This window comes from Sturnus vulgaris, chromosome Z, assembly GCF_052056855.1.
Source record: "Sturnus vulgaris isolate bStuVul1 chromosome Z, bStuVul1.hap1, whole genome shotgun sequence".
Classification (NCBI taxonomy): Eukaryota; Metazoa; Chordata; class Aves; order Passeriformes; family Sturnidae; genus Sturnus; species Sturnus vulgaris.
In genome coordinates this window covers 74,134,622-74,152,520 of record NC_142283.1, presented here as the reverse complement: position 1 = coordinate 74,152,520, position 17,899 = coordinate 74,134,622, and the positions used below count along the sequence as shown (strand labels likewise).

Below are 17,899 nucleotides of genomic sequence, written 5' to 3'. Positions count from 1 at the left end.
TTTCTACCCCGAATTCAGTAATATAGCAGCAAGAGTCCAGTTCTTCTTGCCAAATAGTTAAATTGGTTTTTAGTTATCATGAATAAAGCAATTACAGGTATCATTAGTGGTAGGATACTTGACAACTTGTCTAGTCAGATTTCCTTCAAAAGAAAAGGAATGAAGATGCAAACTCAAGGGAAAGTAGAAGAAACATTGGAATTGTAGCAAAAAAAACACCCCAACTTCCCAGAAGCTCTTCATGAGTCAGGCTTTGTAATAATTTTTTTGTTCTCTTCTGTTGATGAGACTCTCCCTTTGGCATTGCACTCTTGCACCAAGTCATACTTTTCTGTATTCTCCTTGTCTGGCAGCACAACTAAATGTCATTCAGGTCTAAGTGATGACGTACCCAATGAATTGCCTTGGTCACCTCTGTCTCTTCAAGCCATTCTCCAGCTCATCACCTCTCTGTGCTAGTTGTTGCTGTCATCAGTTTTTCCTTGCCACTTCTGTTTCTGCATCTTTGTGGTGTTGTTTAGTGTTGTGGTTGTTTCCCTGTCCCCAGTCCCCTTCTGTCCTCTGCCCTCATCCTGGGCTCTTGCTGTGCTGTGTTCATCTGACTGGCTCATCTTAAGAATGCTGACTTGCTGCCTCAGTGATACTAAGTAAAAAATTATACAGATGGATAGAAAAGAGTTCACATCGGGATGCTTCAGTTCCTTAAAACTTTTAGGTACTTGCAGCCCTGATCTTCTCTGTAGAGAGTTGGCCAGAACCAAGAATGAGGGAGTGAGGCTAGGGAGGTTAACATTTACAGAGGAGAGCTTGTAGGTGGCTGTAATAGCACTCTGTAGTACTGTGCAACAAACTGGTTCCTCTAGAGCAAGAACGGTGTTGAAAAAGTATTTTTGTCCTGTCAATTTACAAAGTGCAGTAAAGTATCAGGCCAAAATCTGTGCCACCATGTGCTGTTACCACCAATGCCCTTCAGCATCTTGTTCTAGAGTCTGTAGATCAAAGGGAACAGTGGTAGGGCTGCACTTATCCATCATCTGATTTGGAATAAAGCTTTGGAAGCAGTCCAGATTTCAAATTAAATTTCAAAATGGGTGGAACAAAAATAAGCAAACTTTTACTGCACAATGTAATTAATGTTCAGATAATACCCAGAATTATAGTAACAACACGAGTAACCACCTAACTTGATGCAAATACTGCTTTCCCAGCCAGGACAACAGCAACAGCAACATGCTTGTAAAAGTGGTCCCTGACTAGCCTGTCAAATCTGGTTAGTCTTAAGGCACTATTTTAATTAAACCTTCTTTGAGAAGGGGGTGATGAAGTCTGGCTGGCAGCTTGTTCTTGTGTTCCTGTGTGTGGTGCTTAACAGTTTTGTTTGCTGACAAGTGCCTTGAAGTAATAGTAACTGTCTTAATAAGTGCATACTCAGAGTGCGTCAGCAAGACCTGTGTGATATCAACTTAAATGCTATGTGAATCTAAAGTGACTGGCTTTGGAAATGATCCATTTAATGACTAGCTTGCTGCTGATGTGCCTTAGCTAGTTCTGTGTTTAATTAAGGTGTTGCCTATGGCAGAGGAATTATTTTTCCACTGAATCTTGAAGTTAATGCAGACACAAGGTCAGCATTAGGATTTTATTACAGGATTGGCAGCAAAAACAAGATACATATACCTTATGTGGGATGATGCTGAGACTATGCAGCTCCAGAGTGATGGGCTACTGCAAAACTCCTTGGAAGCTGGATGGGCAGTTTTGGCTTGTTGGGATTTATACTCATTGACACTCATGTCCCTGGAGCAGTAACCTGTAGTAACTGGTGCTGCCTTGAGCAAACCTCCTTATCAACTTAAGTTGGCAAAGTGAGGAGGTTACTTTCTCTAATCAGAAGTTTTTTAAATCCTCTAAAAAGGGAGTTGCTTTTCAGTATGATAGTATAGTAGTAACTAGTAAAAGGAGCTTTGAGAAATTAAAGTAAATGTGTAGAGGCTTTGTCCTAAGTTCAGTGGAGAGTGGGCAGTACTTGTATGCAGTGCCACATTGTCTCCAGACAGAGGACTGGTTAGAATGTGAAGGCTGTATGATTTTACATGTCACCTGGCATTTGCACTAAAACCAAATCCAGTTGATGACTTAATTGCTGCTCTCACACAGAGGAACTACGAACACAGCAGCTTGTCTGGAAGTGAAACCTGGGTCTGAAAGTGCAGCTGTTTCATTTGCTGTTGTCTGCCGTCTGCGCACTGGGACTGGTAAGGCTTGTTCAGCTCCAGTGGTTGACATGCAGCTCTGCTGGGTAGTCAGGTGGCTTTGCCCTTGACATCCTTCCTTGGATGGCAGGCTCAGCACTGTTACACCTCCTTTTCTTTGAAGCCTTAATGTTTTGTTTGTTTCTGAGAACCAGGTGCCAGAACCAGTTTCTGGCTCAGTGGAATAGTTTCAGATATAATTGCACTGCTGAGAGAGGTTGGTGAGTTCTGAAAAGAACCTGACAAACATTGAGCAGGATGACACACAGTTTTTATGTGCAGTGTGCACCTGGACTTGCCCAGCATGACTCACTTGCCCATGGCCCAGCATCTGCCCACTGTGTTTCACAAAGTCTGGTTGCACGTGGGTGATCTTCGTACAGCATTGGCTTTTGCTTTGTGTAGGATTCCCGTTATCCAGGGCTGGTTCATCTGTTGATTTCAACATAATGTTGAAAGGCATCTTTGCACTGCAAAAGGGACTTTACTTGAAACTTGTCCCCAGTCCTGTCAGCAGCAGCAAGGAGGAAATAGCTAAGCTGTGTAATCCTAACCTTCCTTTAATATGTAATGTTTGCAGTTGGAATCTGCAATGGAACAGTGAGCCCAAAAGTCCTTGACTGGGGAATGATGGCCGTGAATGTTAAATCTGCCTCATGTTGTGCTCTGCTGCCTGTGGGGATGTACCAGAGGCCTCCATGGTTTTGAAGACCAGCTGTTGGGCATTTCAGTCTGTGAGCCAGAGAACTTCAGAGACAAAGGGCAACTCTGAGTTTTTGTCATGCACTTACAGATGATTTCAGTTACTCTAGGAATTATGTTGTGGTGTCCTGAGATAGACCTTGTGATGTACTTCTAATCTAGCAAAAACTCCATGTTATTGAGTATAAGCATCCTGGGGTAGAGTTTTAGCTGACAGCTAATTCTATCTTGAACAACTCTTCTTGCGAGGCAGGCCTACTCTCTGTTAGAAGCTGGCTAGGCGCTTCTGTGTTTAACATCTTGGCCATGTAGGATTCACATCCAAATTTTAAAAGTTGTTCCTGAATGTTATGGGCAGTGGATGGGGCCTGTTCTCATTGGTTTGTTGTGTGTATCCAACATATCTTCCTCATAGTACCATTTATTTTATACCTGTTTTATGCATTGCCCAGTGTGTCTAGATGAGTGCCATGATGGCTAACTGGCTGCATACCCATTAAGATAGTATCCCTTTTTTAGAGCAGCAGGGATTAAACAGAAGAGGATCAGTGTGGTATTTCAGTAGGAAGAGCTATTCTTAATGCCAGGGAAGGCAGGGTGTGTTTCATGAGGCTGGGACAGAGTGGCCTCTGAGTGCTGTGATCTGTAACTGTCTTCCTGATCACCCTGGTTCTGTCTTGTGTCTTGGCTGTTTGCTGTTTTGGCTTTTAGGTTGAGGCTTTTTGTTTGTTTTGTTTTTTTTTTTTTCAATTGGCAGACCCTGGACTAAGTTATTTGTCTGCTCAATTGGTTTCAAGGCTAAAAAATATGCTTGCTAATCTGTCTTGGGAACAGGCACATCAGGTGTCTGCAGTGTGTTCCATAAGATAGAGATAAGGCTCTGGAACTGCATAGACACATTCTGTGCTACATGTACAAACTTGTTCAAGCTGTTTTAAAATGTTTTTCAGGTTCTAAATGGCTTCTAAGAAGTTGGGATCCGATTCTCATGGTAAGTGAAATTTGGCATCCTTGTTTTTTCAACAGGGTGAATCCTGCTATTGCTGCTGACTAATGTCCTAGCCTAGACCATCCATAGAGACTAATCTGTTTAGCCTCTGAGTAGTTTTTTATTAGGAATGAAGTGCCTTGGCTTCCTTCTTGCATAGTTGCTTGCTGATGATGTGTTCGCCTGTTCTCTGATTAAACTGAAAAGCAGTCTCTGGCTATTCCCTGTTCATTCATGGCAGAATAACACGTTCCCCTTCCCCAGCAAATTACACTTCAAAATCAAACCTGCTCTGGTGTTTGCTGAAGTGGATACTGGATCTGTGGCATCTTCTTATGGAAGTCACATGAGAAATTGAATTGATAGTGAAGCTTTTAATACAGCATTGAATTGTGCTTTGTTTTTGCTCTTCCATGAATTTGTCTCCTAAATTGGACTAACCTGGTTCAGAAGGCAGGTGAAGAAGAGACTCTATTGTTCTGTCTTCTACAGATGAGATTCATGAAGTCCATGCAAGTGATTGATATCATAAAAGTTATTTGCCTGTAATGTCCTTATTTTTTAGAGAAGGAAGTGCAATTTGATTATAATTAATATTGCTGTGGAAGATTAAAGTTCAGTTTGTTGTATGTAATGTGGCTTCCTCAAACCAGTAATCACAACTTTCCAGGCTATCAAAACTAATGCTTTTAGAAATTCAGCCTTGATCCTTCTGGATAATTTTTCCAGTAAAAGGGTCTTGGGGAATTCCATTTTTCCTGGACTTTTTTTATTCAGTCTTGCAAGTGTAAAGTTGAAGTTCAAAATAAGAAATGCCTCACTTAAATATGGGGTTACGGATTAATAAAAATAGCCTATCAAAAATTCCTTTTTAGGTTGTCTCCTCCTCTGCTGTGGCCCAGTGACTCTGCTGCAAGACAACTAATTTTTTCATTTGGTAGTTGCCAGCTATTCAGCAGTTGCTCCTGTATCTGTAAATAGTGTCTCTGAGCACTCTGATCTGCTTCTCTTTTATGTCTGTTTTTATTTTTCTCTTCTTCTTACCTAACCAGACTAGCAAAGGCTGCTCAGGGCTAGAATTCAACATGTCTTAAATATTTCACAGAACAGTATGGTGTGGTGGAACATGCTCCTGGCTTCCAAATAATAAAGTCCAAAGTAATGGTGCTGTGAGCTGCCTGGTTAGCTTGTCTTCTCCTTTGTGTTCCCTCTGTTCCTAATCACACTGTCACAGTACTTTTTCTGAGGAGTAGTGGAGCAACTTCCTTCTGTTAATTATGTCTTGAGAGATCAGCAGGGCAGTTGTTTCAGTCTTCTCCAGCCTTGTTATTTCACTAAGTGAGTTTTGGTTTGCTGTAGAGCATCCATCCCCCTGGCTGCCTTCAGCTCCATGTCTCTGGCAGGCTGATGAAATCGGTCAATACAGTTGATGATCTCTTGTGATTATTGTTGAACTGCGTATTAGAGGTCAGAGGGCTGTCACTGAATCACAGAATGGTTGAGGCTGGCAGGGACATCTGCAGATTGTCATGTCCAAACTTCTGGCAGGGTCACCTAAAGCAGGCTGCTCAGACCATGTTCAGATGAAGATTGGAGCACAAAGGTATGAGTGGAGAGAAAGGAATCCCTTTTCTTGTGTAGGTTATGCCGAGTGTGATGCTTCAGTATTTCAGTTGTATTTTTGCTGTCGTTATACAATTTCAAAGTTTTTTAACTCTGGTTTCCGACAGTTACGTAAGTGGTTTGTGTGACCACAGCAACTAAGTTACACATGGTTTCAAAACTGTTCCCCATTCATAACTGCTAACTGTTTTGGTTATTTGTTTGTTTTCCTGAAGTGTTTCCATTTTGGTGCCAAACTGAAGGACACTTCTATGAGTTATACTGAAGTGGAGGGAAATCCTACTCTTGTAGAAGTTTTCTGTGCCAGAAATGTAGTAGAGAGCACAGTGCCAAAGGTCGGACTGACAAGTGCACTTTTGCTAGGCCTATTCCCAGAAATTACTCAGTATGCTTTTAACTGATACAAGGATGAAGTCACCAGTTTGGTAAAAACTTCAGTCTATTCACTTGAGCGTGTGACTGTTGTAACAATGTCTTTCATAATAGCTTTTTTTTAATGTAGGTTTTAGTTTTTCTTACTCCTCTAGATGTACATTTAGCAGCTTTTAGCAGCATTTGCACTCTTTACTCCTCAGTGTGTTCACTGTGATCTCTTTGCAAAAAGAAAAGGATTCCTGGCTCTCTGGAGAAGATTTTAGCTTCACCAAGCTAGTACTGTTCTAACTGGGCTGGAACAAACGGAATTCTATGTGCAGAGATGTTTTGCCTCACACTTTTTGGCATCAAATGTCCTAAACTATTTGAGGTGTTTTTAATATGTGCTTACGGGCTTTTTCTCACAGTTATATTCAGGATAAGGTTATAGCAAGAGTTGTTATTAAAAAATCAGTATACTGGGGAAAAAGTAGGAAGTTTCTATTCATTAGTCAAGCATCTGGAGCTAAGCTGGCAGTTGTCACTATAGCTAGTCTAGGTGTGCTTAGTGTTTTTTATTTACTGTGGGAAACGAGATTGCTGGGATGTAGACAGCAAAGTTTATGCTTATACCCTCTTTGGCAGGTATGTGCTTCAGGTGTAGTTGTGCAAGGGGAAGTCCCCACTTCATATTGTCAGTAGGTCTAATACGACAAGGATTTGCACACTGAGCAATTTGGGCTGGGAGATCCATGTGGAGAAGTAATCTTGCTGTGCTTGGATCATCTGGCTTGGAGCAGGACTTGTGTCAGTGGGCCTGCCAGGCCGTGGTAGCAGCAGTTGGCAGATCTGGTTGTCTCTGACCTGGCCATGATTTATCACTCTGGCTGCAGAGGCTGCCACAGTTGTTATTTCTGTATAAGCAAATGTTTTGGCACATCAGGCTCTCAAACTGCCAGCTTAAGTATAACTTGGATGCTGTGTTACAAAGAGTGGTAGTGTTGGCCAAGTGAGATGCTGTCTGGATGCCGTGCTGTGCAATCCTTGGATATGTGATTCCCAGTAAGGATCACTGAAAATACTGTTCTACTGAAGCGGTTTTTTCATCCTGGAGGTGCAGGTGGGATGTAAGTTGTTCATCCTGATCATTTCAAACTGTCCTAACAGTGACCACGCAGTATGTGCATAGCATAAGAGGTCAAGTAATGACAGCATGTAAGCCTTTAACTGCAAATTGACAGGATGTTCTTGTTTATGAAAGCTGCTCAGCCTCTGGGAGTCTGTGGCTGCCTTGTAGATGAATCAACAGCGAGGGAGCACAAACACTACTTAAGCTGCCATCTGAGTATGAAAATGGGTCAGATAAAAACAGCAAGTCACAGTTCACTGAGTGAGGGCTTGGTCACTGAACACAGTCTTAGATGTTGCCTCTAATGTCTTCCTGTATCTGTGTCACTAAGGGAAAAACTACAAGTGAGGCCTAGAGTCACTCCTCAGATTGTTACACATGCTGGAAACCTTGCCTGTGGTTCCAAAAGCTTAGAGCAGTGATCCGAGAGACTGCTTTCAGTTAATGGAAAAGCTGTTTAGTTTGTATTTTGGGTTTTCTCATACTTCTTCACAGTTGCTCAAGGAAGACACATGAATAGTCTGGCTGCTTGGAGATGGTTGAGCTCTAAGTGTTTTTTCCTTGTGAATTTGCAGGAAAAGTGTCATCCTAGAAAAAACAAAGACAGGTATAGGGACTGATAAAGTTAAATTGCCTTATTTCAAAAATTAAAGTTGTGCTAAAAAGCCTTGGTATTTCACCATGTTTTCTTTAAAGTAGAATGGCTTTGGTTCATTGCTTTGCCTTTGTGACCACTTCTGTCCAAATGCTACTTACTTCTTGTATGTCTAAACCTGGATTGTAGTTTGTCTTATTTGTTCTAAAGCTGGGTAATTTTAAAAATCTGTTTTCACTATGACAAAAAATGATGGATCTTTTTATAGAGATAGAATACAGTGTTCAGGAGAGCTTCAGCATCCACTTGTGTAGGAATAGTGTTATCACAAAGGAAATTAAGATAATGGTCGCATTGATGTCAAAATCTGGTGCGTTGTGGTTTTGAGGGGGTTTCCCTTTAAAGTTTTTTGTTGGGTTTTGGTTTTTTTTGTCTTAAGACTTACGGGCTAGAATTTAGGAATTAAACTCCGACCAAACTCCCTAAACTAAGCTGAGACACTGAAGTCCAAAAAGCTTCAAACTCCATTTGTGTTACTATCTGGTGTAGATGCTGCAGTAGAGATAGAACAGTTCCCAAATACAGCAATGTGAGCCTGAATTGCAAGTGTGAGATTTGTGAGTTGTGGGGATTTTTTCTTAAAACAATTTCTGCTTCTGATTTCAGGGCCTTTCAGTTACCTTGATGATGTCCCATTTAAGATAGGAGACAAGTTCAAAACCCCAGCAAAGGTTGGACTGCCCATTGGTTTCTGTCTGTCTGATTCTTCTCAGCTTGTCAGAGAAGCCCAGGTAAGTGATATTTTGCCTTCCTGTTCTCTTTCTCCTCACCCCTGGTCCCAACCAGTGGTGCTGTACATTCCAAGTTGTCACAGTATGCACACACACAGTCTTGTATTTCTAGAAGATCTGTTGGGCTAATCGAAGGTAAAATATGATGGGTCATGCAAAAAGCTTCTCATTTTTACTGCCTTAAAAAGCCATTGGGCTTTTATTTTTAAGCATTTATTTTAGTCTGTTTGCTTCAAAGAAGCACAGTGGTTTTGTGTAGTAGTTAGTTCTAAATGTTACCTTGATGAAATTTGAATATAATTTTTAAGGAGAAAAATCCTAAGAACTGATACACCCAGGCAATGGCATATTTTTCAGTTCTTGTTTTCTGTGTAGTTCTTATGTGTTCTTCTGTGTAGTTCTGAGTGAGAATTCTTTCTAAGCTGTGGGGCAAACAGGTTACAGCGTGGTATCATCCAGGTACATGCATGGCTTCCCTATCTTGAGGAGCATGTTCCTGGTAAGATAAACTGTTAGTAGCATAAAATCAATTGCTTTAGCATAACTGTTGGAAATCTAATTGCCAAATGCAGGTTATGATGCAGGGAGTCTAATTGAATTACGTTTTCTCATTTGGATCCATGATTTTCCTTGACCAGTCTCAATTGATAATTGTTTTTACTTTGTGACAGATTGCTGTAGGTAGTTCTGCTTTTTTTTCTTGCTGTTTTTGTTTTCTCCCTGCTATACATTTTACAGTGTTATCCTACTTCATGGCTTTTCACTCATCACCATTAAACGATTACCTGATTTTCCTAGGACCCATATTTCCACTCAGTTAAGCTGGTGTGGGACAGCCAAAGAAGATGTCCTGTTGCTGTCTTGATTGTGCTGTGTCTCCATTTTACTGCCAAGCTGGGGCTCAGCCAGCATAGTGTGCCTGTTCAGACTGCAAGACCCTGCACAGTGTGGACTGTGCATCTCACAGTGGAATTTCACTCTTTTTACAGCTGTAGTGAGTGCTGTTAAGAAGGAAGACATGCAGGAAATATAGTTTCCTACCCATTTTTTTAGTATGAAAAAATATGTGGATATTTAAAGATAGAGTTAGACACCTCAGAATTTTGCCCTTTACAGCTAAGCCACTCTGTGTTCAGTACACTGGTAGTGAGTAGATGTCTCCCTGTGCTGATCTGGCCTTAAAGGACCTGATGTTAAATGGGAAAAGCTTTTGAGGTCCTGTCACATCAGTAACTACAGTAAAATCTAGTGCTGCCTATACAAGTTGTCATTGGTGTAGCCACTGTATTCCCTTTGGCTGGTGAGGCACTGCACTGGAGTGGGAATGAAAATACTGCCTTAAACCAAGGGAGTAACACTATCTCAAGTCCCTTAGGAATCTTTTAGAGGAAACTGAGTCATACTGTACTGGCCTTTGAATGCACAATTACTCTGCTGAGTGACTTGTCGAACTTGTGGACTGGGGATAGCTTGGTGGTGCCACATCAGAGTGTGATTATTCATCTAATAACTCATTAGACATCCCCTTGCTGCTTCCCTTGTCGTGGGGGAAGAAGGTGGGAGGGCTGTGAAACTGATCTTGGGATGATGAGCAGTTCTAAAACAAAGCCAAATGTAGGAAGGAGGCAAAATACAGTACTCTAATTCAGGTTGCAGCCAGATTTTGCTGTTAGTGGCAAAATTAAGTACTTTTGGTGTCTGCCAGCTTTGTCAATCTGCAGGTTGTGAAAAAAATATTGCTGTTCCAGGTAATTAATGTAGCTCTTACTCTCTTTGTGTTAATTTATGTTGGTGTTAGAAGTAGCAGGTATGATTCTTATAACTTACGGTTTGGTTTGTTGTTTGTTTTTTTTTTTACTTCGCCTTTTCTGTTTTCCCCTCCACCCCTATCCAGTATGACTTCTCACTGGAAAAGAAAACGATTGAGTGGGCTGAAGACATCAAAAAAATTCAGGCTGCCCAGAGAGAAGCTGAACGCAAGGCAGAAGAAGCTCTAGCAAACTCAAAAGCAGCTCCAGAGGACAGCACCAGAATGGGGTTCTCAGAGGGACCTTGTCCTGAAGCCATGCCTCCTCCTATTAACCCCATCCTCGCTAGCCTGCAGCACAATAACATTCTGACTCCTACCCCAGCCAACACCAGCTCTGTGAAGCAAAAGGTCCTCAGTCCACCTCGACCAAAGGCAGATTTCAACCCAGCTGATTTTGAATGTGAAGAAGACCCATTTGACAAACTGGAATTAAAAACTATTGATGATAAGGAGGAATTAAAAAATATCCTTGAAATTCACGTTGGTACTACTGGGCCAATTGTTGCCCAGCTGTTAGATAATACTTTGCCTAAAGGAGGATCTGAGTCTGTGTTGCAAGATGAGGAAGTTCTGGCATCCATAGAAAGGGCCACGTTGGACTTCAAACCCCTTCACAAACCCAATGGCTTTATCACTTTACCACAGTTGGGAAACTGTGAAAAGATGTCCTTGTCTTCCAAAGTGTCCCTTTCCCCCATCACTTCAGTGAGCAATATCAAATCCCTGTCATTCCCTAAGCTTGACTCCGATGAGGGTGATCAGAAATCATCAAGGCTCACAAGCACTTTCCACAGCACTACCTGTCTCCGCAACGGCACTTTGCTTAGCTCTTTGCAGACCTGTACTCAGAGTAAAGCCAGCGAACTGAATGGACACCATGTGCTTGGTCTTTCCGCTCTAAATGAGGACAGTGGCAGGGAGACATTATCCTCTTCATCCAGGCTGTCTTCTCTGGCTGTTTCGACTGTTTGTACAGAAGAAGAATCATCTCAAAACACATCGACTACGGTAAACATGGAGTGGAACTGGGGTTGCTGGTGAGAGGTGGAGGTGCAGAGGCAACTCTTGCCTCTAAATTGCCCCTTTGCTTTGGTTATAATTTAATTTACTAGGAGTGAATTGTACAGCCTTTTAATTTAAGTGGCATACTGATGAATCCAGCAGGTCTCTCTGGTGATAGTTCTCATCCTCAGATTATTACCCTGCATTTTCCCCCAAATTTGACATTTTTAGACCAATTCTAGTGATCTTTCAGCTTTTCGATTCTTATTTGTTGCTGATAGTTGCACACCTTTGAGCTAAGCATATAAGGCATCTTCTGTGTACAGTCCTGCATTTTGTCCTACCCAGATGAGATATATCAGATTCTGAAGTGCTGTTAGGCTTTGAATCAAATCTCTTCTGGTTTTCTTCCTTGGTTTGCTTGTTTATTTGCCGGAAATAATGGGAGATGCAGGCTTCTCAAGGAAAAGAAGTAATAATAGGTTAAAATACACTGATGTGCTGTGTCATTCAGGGAAGAAAGAAGTGCTTGTGGTTGACCTGCAGTGAAGTACGTTTGTTTTGTTTTTTTTTTTTTTTAAGTTTCAATTTCTTCCTGAGATCCTTTAACAACCTAAACGTTAATGGGAAAAATAATTATAGTGATGTGAAATCTCATATTCAGCCTTTCTTGTGAAGGAGAATGGAATCAGTGCTTAGTGGAAACTAAAACCAGCCTTGAACATCATCTTATATTTTTAATGTTACAGTTGGTCACCATACAGTTCTGAGATGGGAGATTGACTCTTCATTTCCTCAGTCTTGTTGCAAGTTCTAAAATTACTTTTAGGACAGTAACGTCACATCTGGTGTTGGTTTTGTCTCTTTGTGAATAAGAACAGAGATTAGAGTAAGCTTGTGAGGTTTTTTTTACAAAGAACCGCAGATCTGGATACCAGTACTCATGAACTGTAGTGAAAGCTGTGCAGTCAGATCCTCCAGCTTGTTCTAAAATAATCTGGGGTTTTTTTCTCTGTCCGATATAAGCAGTGTTTCAGTGATTCTGTGGCTTTAGTGGCATACTGAAGGTTTTTGTGTGACACCATGTGCTCTGAAACAAGTGATGCTGCTTCTCCCTCCCCTTTTGTCCTCACAGCTCTTTTCAGGGTTAGGTAAATGCACTTGTAATTGTGAGGTATAGTGTATCTGACAGAGCACAGCAGAACAGCTGTTTGTTGATGACTGGAACAAATTAAATACTTTTAACTTTGGCAGTGTGCTGAGCACCTGCTCACTGCTGCAGGTCACAGGTGTGAGAGGGGCCTATATGACCTCAGTTAGGGACCACATAGCATCTCTGGGGAGGAAAGATCCCTTATGACTAGATAGATTGGTATTAAGATACCTAAATTTACACTCAAACTATTCAAATCTCTCTGCTGAATTAAATTTTTTAAAGACCAAGAAGAAAAGTGTATTCTTGACAATGCTCTAAGGGAAGACGCAAACTGGAAAAAAGTGTAGACTTACTAGGAGAAGTAATAAAATTAATTAATTAATTTAAGACTATTTATGTTTTGGAAGTAATGAATCAAGAAATAATTAAGATGACAGAACTTAGTTCTTTATGTTTAAAATACAAGACTTCAGATTATACTTGTTTTGTTTCCACAGTGTAGTTCCACTGGAAAATGATGGCTGATATGCAAGAAATTTAAGTAAATGCAACAAAAGAATTTAAGTAAATGTAACAAAAATCCTCAGAGTATGAAAACAGTAGAAAGAAGTCATCTCTGTGGCTGGCAGCAGAAGGCTCATATCTCAATATATTCCGTAGTGGTTTTTTTCTTTTCTTTTTTCTCACAAGATTAGAAATTGTGACTTTGAATTTGCAGTTGCCATGGGAGTTTTTGCTTTACCACTGAATTGGATCTAGAAATCTTTGGATGGAAATAAGTCTGTGGTTTCTCTGAGGGTGCGTAAGTTCTGTGGTGGTCCCCTCTCCTCACTTTTGTTTTTTCTTGAATCTCAGTATGTTGAGTTTTGCAGCTTTAGCGGAGGTAGAAATGACTAATGAAGACAGCAGGCTGAAATTAAACTTAAGTATATTGAGTAGGAGCAGTTGACTTTCCCAGACTGTTAAATTTCTGGTGTCAGAAACAGTTTTGGTTTTTCTGGCTGCAGTGTTGATAACAAAGCATTGTCCTTCAGTTTGATAACCCACTAGCTGATTTCAGGGCTATTTTCCCTATTTCAATGTATCTCATATTCCAGTGATTTTTGTCCTTGAAAAAGTGTCTGGAGAAAGGATATGTGTAAGGAACATACCGTGAGAAGAGATTCTTTGATACCCTGGTGCATCAGAACAAATATGATGCTGGTTTTCTAGAAGATAAATTCTTAGCCTGGAAGATGTTTAGGAATGCAGAACAAAATATCCTTGGTGGTGGTTTGGGATCTTTTTGTAAATAAATGGAATTTGTCAAAATCGTAATAGATCTTTTCAGAATTGGTTTTCTATAGAGGGTTTTTTGTTGTTCAGTTTGAGAACTACGAATGCTGTTCTGAAGGATGTGTACAGGCTTTCAAGCAATCTGTGATGGCATAATAATATTAAGAAATGCTAAAAACTGTGGTTCTTGGTCCACAGTCATTTCTTACAGTCTGTTCTAACTGTTTAAAATGCAGGAGTTCTAAATGTATTGAACTGAAACGTGCAGCTGTGGTGGGGCTGAGGCCTGACTGCACTGCTGTTAACTTGGGCGAGGTTGTACAAAGTGGTGGGGTGGTTCTGCAGAAGCAGAGCAGGTGCACAGCAGGGGACATGACCCAGCCTTGCTGGTGTGCTGGGAGTGGGATGAGTGCTGGGTAGAAAATTCACGTGCTCTTTGGAGCCAGGATGGCCCATGTTCCTGTGTGGAGTTCTGAGGACAGAGCACTGAATGGAGTTCAGTGCTTCGGGAATAGGAAGGTGGTGTACTTTCTCTTACCCCTTCACATAGTCAGAAAGTCCAGAGAAGTCTTTAGGCAATGACTTCAAAATTATCACTGCTATTCAGGCAACGCAGACTTGGTCAGGAAGTGAACTGGGGATATGTGAACATGCAGCTGTTAAAGTGACAGAATAAATTTATAATCTTATAAATATTGTGGGGGTAAACATATCCTTCTTGGAGTGTGATCCATATGTAGGTGCTGAGAGGTGGGATGATCCTGATGATGTATAGCTGCAGGCAGTGGGTAATGTCAGCATCTCATGTGGAAGCCTGATCGGACCCTAAAATCTCCCATCCTGTGGTAGAATCTTCTATAAAACCCTTCTCCCCCAGCTGTCGCAAATTCTGGTGACTGGTGCATGATGTTTATGCTTGATTTGTGTGTTGTCCAGCAGGTACACCCAGACTACCAGGAAACAGAAATCCCTGTGGTAAGTTTCCAAATACACCTGTGTGCTTGCTTGCATTGAATCATGTTTATGGTAATCTTGATAAGTGGTGTACCTTTGAGTACAGAAAACCATAGGTGATTAGTAAACCTGAGGTGAAGGAAGCAGTCTGTGCTTCCTTTGAGGTGCAGAGTTTGGCTGTATCCCAGCCTTCACTGTTGCAGGGCTTAGGTGTTCAAAGGCTTTGTCATACCAGTTAGGAGAGGGTTCATTTTGGAGAATCTGGATTGTTGATTGTTGCTTTAAGGGTTAAAAGAATAGGGTGGGAATCAGGCTACTTGGTTTCATCCTCACAGTGTGTAACTTCCCAAGGGCACTCTAGAAAACCTTTTGGATTAATTGCATGGGGTATCATGGTTCTGGCACTAGGCAGAAACAGGATGTGGGGATGCAGGAGATGACCATCACCTCAGCTTCTGGGTTTTCCCCCTTAGGTAACACACCAAAACTTCGCAGTGTCTAAAGTGCCCAGTAACAGCAGCTGCACAAAGCGGCCGGGTGGTCTCACGGCCGAGCTGCAGCAGGGCCTCTCCCCCAGCGAGAGGCACTGTGTGGAGACCGTGGTCAACATGGGCTACTCGCCTGAGAACGTCCTGAAAGCCATGAAGAAGAAAGGACAGAACATAGATCAGGTAAGAGCTCATGCATTGCAAAGAAATGCTTGATTGCATGCTGGTTCTGCTGGGAAGCCATCTTGGGTTTGCAAAATGGGTGGGGAAATACTGTGTCTCTAATAGGGGGTTGCAACCTAAATCTTGTGCTTTATTTCTGGTGAGAGACTGCTAGAGTCAGCCACACCTGCAGGTGCTGGGTTGGAGCCATGCTGAGTTTGGGATGGGCCCTTTGCTCTATGTGAAACTGGAGGGAGAGATTCTGAGTCTCCCCAGGAGCCACAAACACATCCAAAGGAAGATTAGCATGGCTCTGTGCCATGCTTAGAGCCATGTGACAGAAATCCAGCCAACTTCCCTTGTACTGAGCGTGAGGGTTTACAATGCTGACATCTCTCATTGTAGAGAGACTGCTCCTGCAAGGCCCCACTGACCGACTTGTGTGTGCCCTGTGCTGCCCCTTCCTGCTCAAGTGCTGCCTCCCACGCCTGCTCAAACCAGGTCACTGGGCACAAAGTGCTGCTGGGCAAAGCGTGGCTCTGCTTCAAACAAACACTTCAGTGTGGGAGAATGTGGCCCAACTTCCCGTGCTGGCCCTCAGCAGGCTGTGTGCACAGAGCATGTCCCAGGGACTCCTGTCTGTGGGACTGATCTGCTGGCCCTCTCCCTACACACGGAGAATGGCTTAAGCTGTGCATTGGCGTGAACTGTGGTATGAAGTGGAAAAAAAGGTCCCTTAAGAGGGCAGTTTTAAATCTTGCTCTACTTGCAAGCTCTGTTCTTTCACATACCTGACTTACCTGACCCTTCCCCTTAAAGCTGAGGATGGATAAGAAATTTGGCAGCAGTTTGTGTGTGTGAGCTGGGATTTGCAGCTCACTTGCTAGTATGCTGAGTTGATCTTCAAAGGCTGACTGCTCTCAGATTGCATCAGCTCTTGTGGCTGTCTGAGAGGAAGCTGAAAGCAGACATGTCCTGACTGGTGGACCTACAGTTTCATTTTTAGAACTCGTAGTATAAAAAGCACAATGCAACTTTTGCTTTGCCGTCAGAGGGCTAAAGATACACTTCCAAGGCTGCTTTGACTAGAACGAAGGGGATGGTCAGAGAGCACAGCAGGACAGAAGGGTTTGTCTGCTTTTTCTGCACAAGCTCTTGTATAACGAGTGTCTCAACTCTTCTAGGAAGGACTGTATCTCTGTCCCTGGTGAAGCCCTGGGCAGAATCATGCTCAGCCTCCCGCATGTACCAAGGTGACATTTAAATGCCTGCTGCAAGTGCCTCTCTGCAAACAGTTTTTCTTCATTCCCCACAGGTTTTGGATTACCTGTTTGCACATGGACAGCTTTGTGAGAAGGGCTTTGATCCACTTCTTGTTGAAGCAGCTTTGGAAATGCACCAGTGTTCAGAGGAGAAGGTGAGGGTTCTATGTGTGCAGGAGTAGAAAAATGTGCTATGACAGGGAATTCCAGCAGCAGTTACTCTGGCTGATGTAATTCTGGCTTTCTTGGTAATGCTGCCTTGTTTCCAAAACTGATTGCCAAAAGACATCTTTGTGTTGATAAAACTAAAAATTGTTAGAGCATTAGAATTTGTCTGTGCCGTTCTGTTAGTCTAATTTGCATCCCTTTTTATGGGGACAGGATTTTTTTAAAGACCCTGATTATTGTGGTCATACTGTTGTAAATGCCCAGAGTTTTCTTGTGGGTGAGGTGCTTACCTTCAGCAGCAGCCAGTTCTTTCAGACCTTGCCAGCCTGCCCTGACCATGAATTTTCTCCCTTGTACAAGTGCATCTATCTGCCTGGCTGCTCAGCAAATTGGGTTAGGGGCTTGCTCTGGAAAAAGACAGAAAACGCATGTTTTGGCGTCTGCTTCATTGGCTGCTTTACCGAAGCACCAAAGGTACAGCAGGAGTGGGTAGCAAGGGCAGAGGACAGGAAGATCTTTTAAAGTCTGCCAGCTTATCGTGTGACAGATTATTACGTGAAGTCTTTAGAGGTGCAACCCAATGCCCTCAAATATGGATATGCCTTCCTGTCTTTCTTGGACAAGTGATAATCTTGTAAACAGAGCAATAGGACTATGAGGATGGAAAGTAACTGAGATTGAGAAACCCATTTGCTATTAGCTCAGCCCCACAATTGGAAATGGCTCCTGTCCTGCTTGCCCATTTCAACCTGCTTGTTTGGGATTTTTCCCTCCCCTGGAGTAGAGCAGATCAACTGTAAATGCCAGTGGGTTCATAAGAGCGATCAGCTGACTCACTTCTTGCCATTTTATATTTCAAAGCTCAGGGAGGATTCACAGTTTATATTGGAAGTATCATATGTACACAGTGGGGTTTGTGCTAATGCCCCAAGTTTGCCCTAGATCTGAGAAGCAAATTGATAGCAAGGGCTACTGCACTGTTCCCAAAGTCCAAGTGACTTCAAAAATCTCAGGTGCAGCAGGAGCTGCTAGATGGGGCAGCTGGGTGCCACTAATGAGCATTTTTGGGATCCCACATTGGGCCAGACTGATAAATATCCTTCTGTGAGAGACACACCTCTGCAGACTGAGCTTTGGTGTGCTGGTTGAAGAGGGTTTTGGAAGTGAAGGATGGCAAACAGAGGGGAC

General features: G+C 42.3%; 2 protein-coding genes across 5 annotated transcripts in view; one reads left to right on the top strand and one right to left on the bottom strand.

The window, feature by feature from the left end:
* The window catches only part of UBAP1 (ubiquitin associated protein 1), a 32,778-nt gene that overhangs the window by 13,454 nt on the left and 1,425 nt on the right, over positions 1-17,899 (top strand). For 2 of the 4 annotated variants that reach the window (XM_014886069.2, XM_014886068.2), the window contains exons 2-7: positions 3,905-3,945; positions 8,310-8,434; positions 10,329-11,252; positions 14,614-14,652; positions 15,105-15,302; positions 16,597-16,698. In XM_014886069.2, coding sequence (XP_014741555.1) covers positions 3,912-3,945; positions 8,310-8,434; positions 10,329-11,252; positions 14,614-14,652; positions 15,105-15,302; positions 16,597-16,698 — 1,422 coding nt within the window. In that variant the 5' untranslated portion in view covers positions 3,905-3,911. Of the gene's footprint in view, positions 1-2,157; positions 2,256-3,904; positions 3,946-8,309; positions 8,435-10,328; positions 11,253-14,613; positions 14,653-15,104; positions 15,303-16,596; positions 16,699-17,899 lie in introns of those variants that run through there. The other 2 variants (XM_014886070.2, XM_088156325.1) reach the window with 2 other exon arrangements.
* The window catches only part of KIF24 (kinesin family member 24), a 43,360-nt gene continuing 32,845 nt past the window's right edge, over positions 7,385-17,899 (bottom strand). Inside the window, exon 14 of the mRNA XM_088156324.1 lies at positions 7,385-7,636. Coding sequence (XP_088012450.1) covers positions 7,595-7,636 — 42 coding nt within the window. The 3' untranslated portion in view covers positions 7,385-7,594. The remainder of the gene's footprint in view (positions 7,637-17,899) is intronic.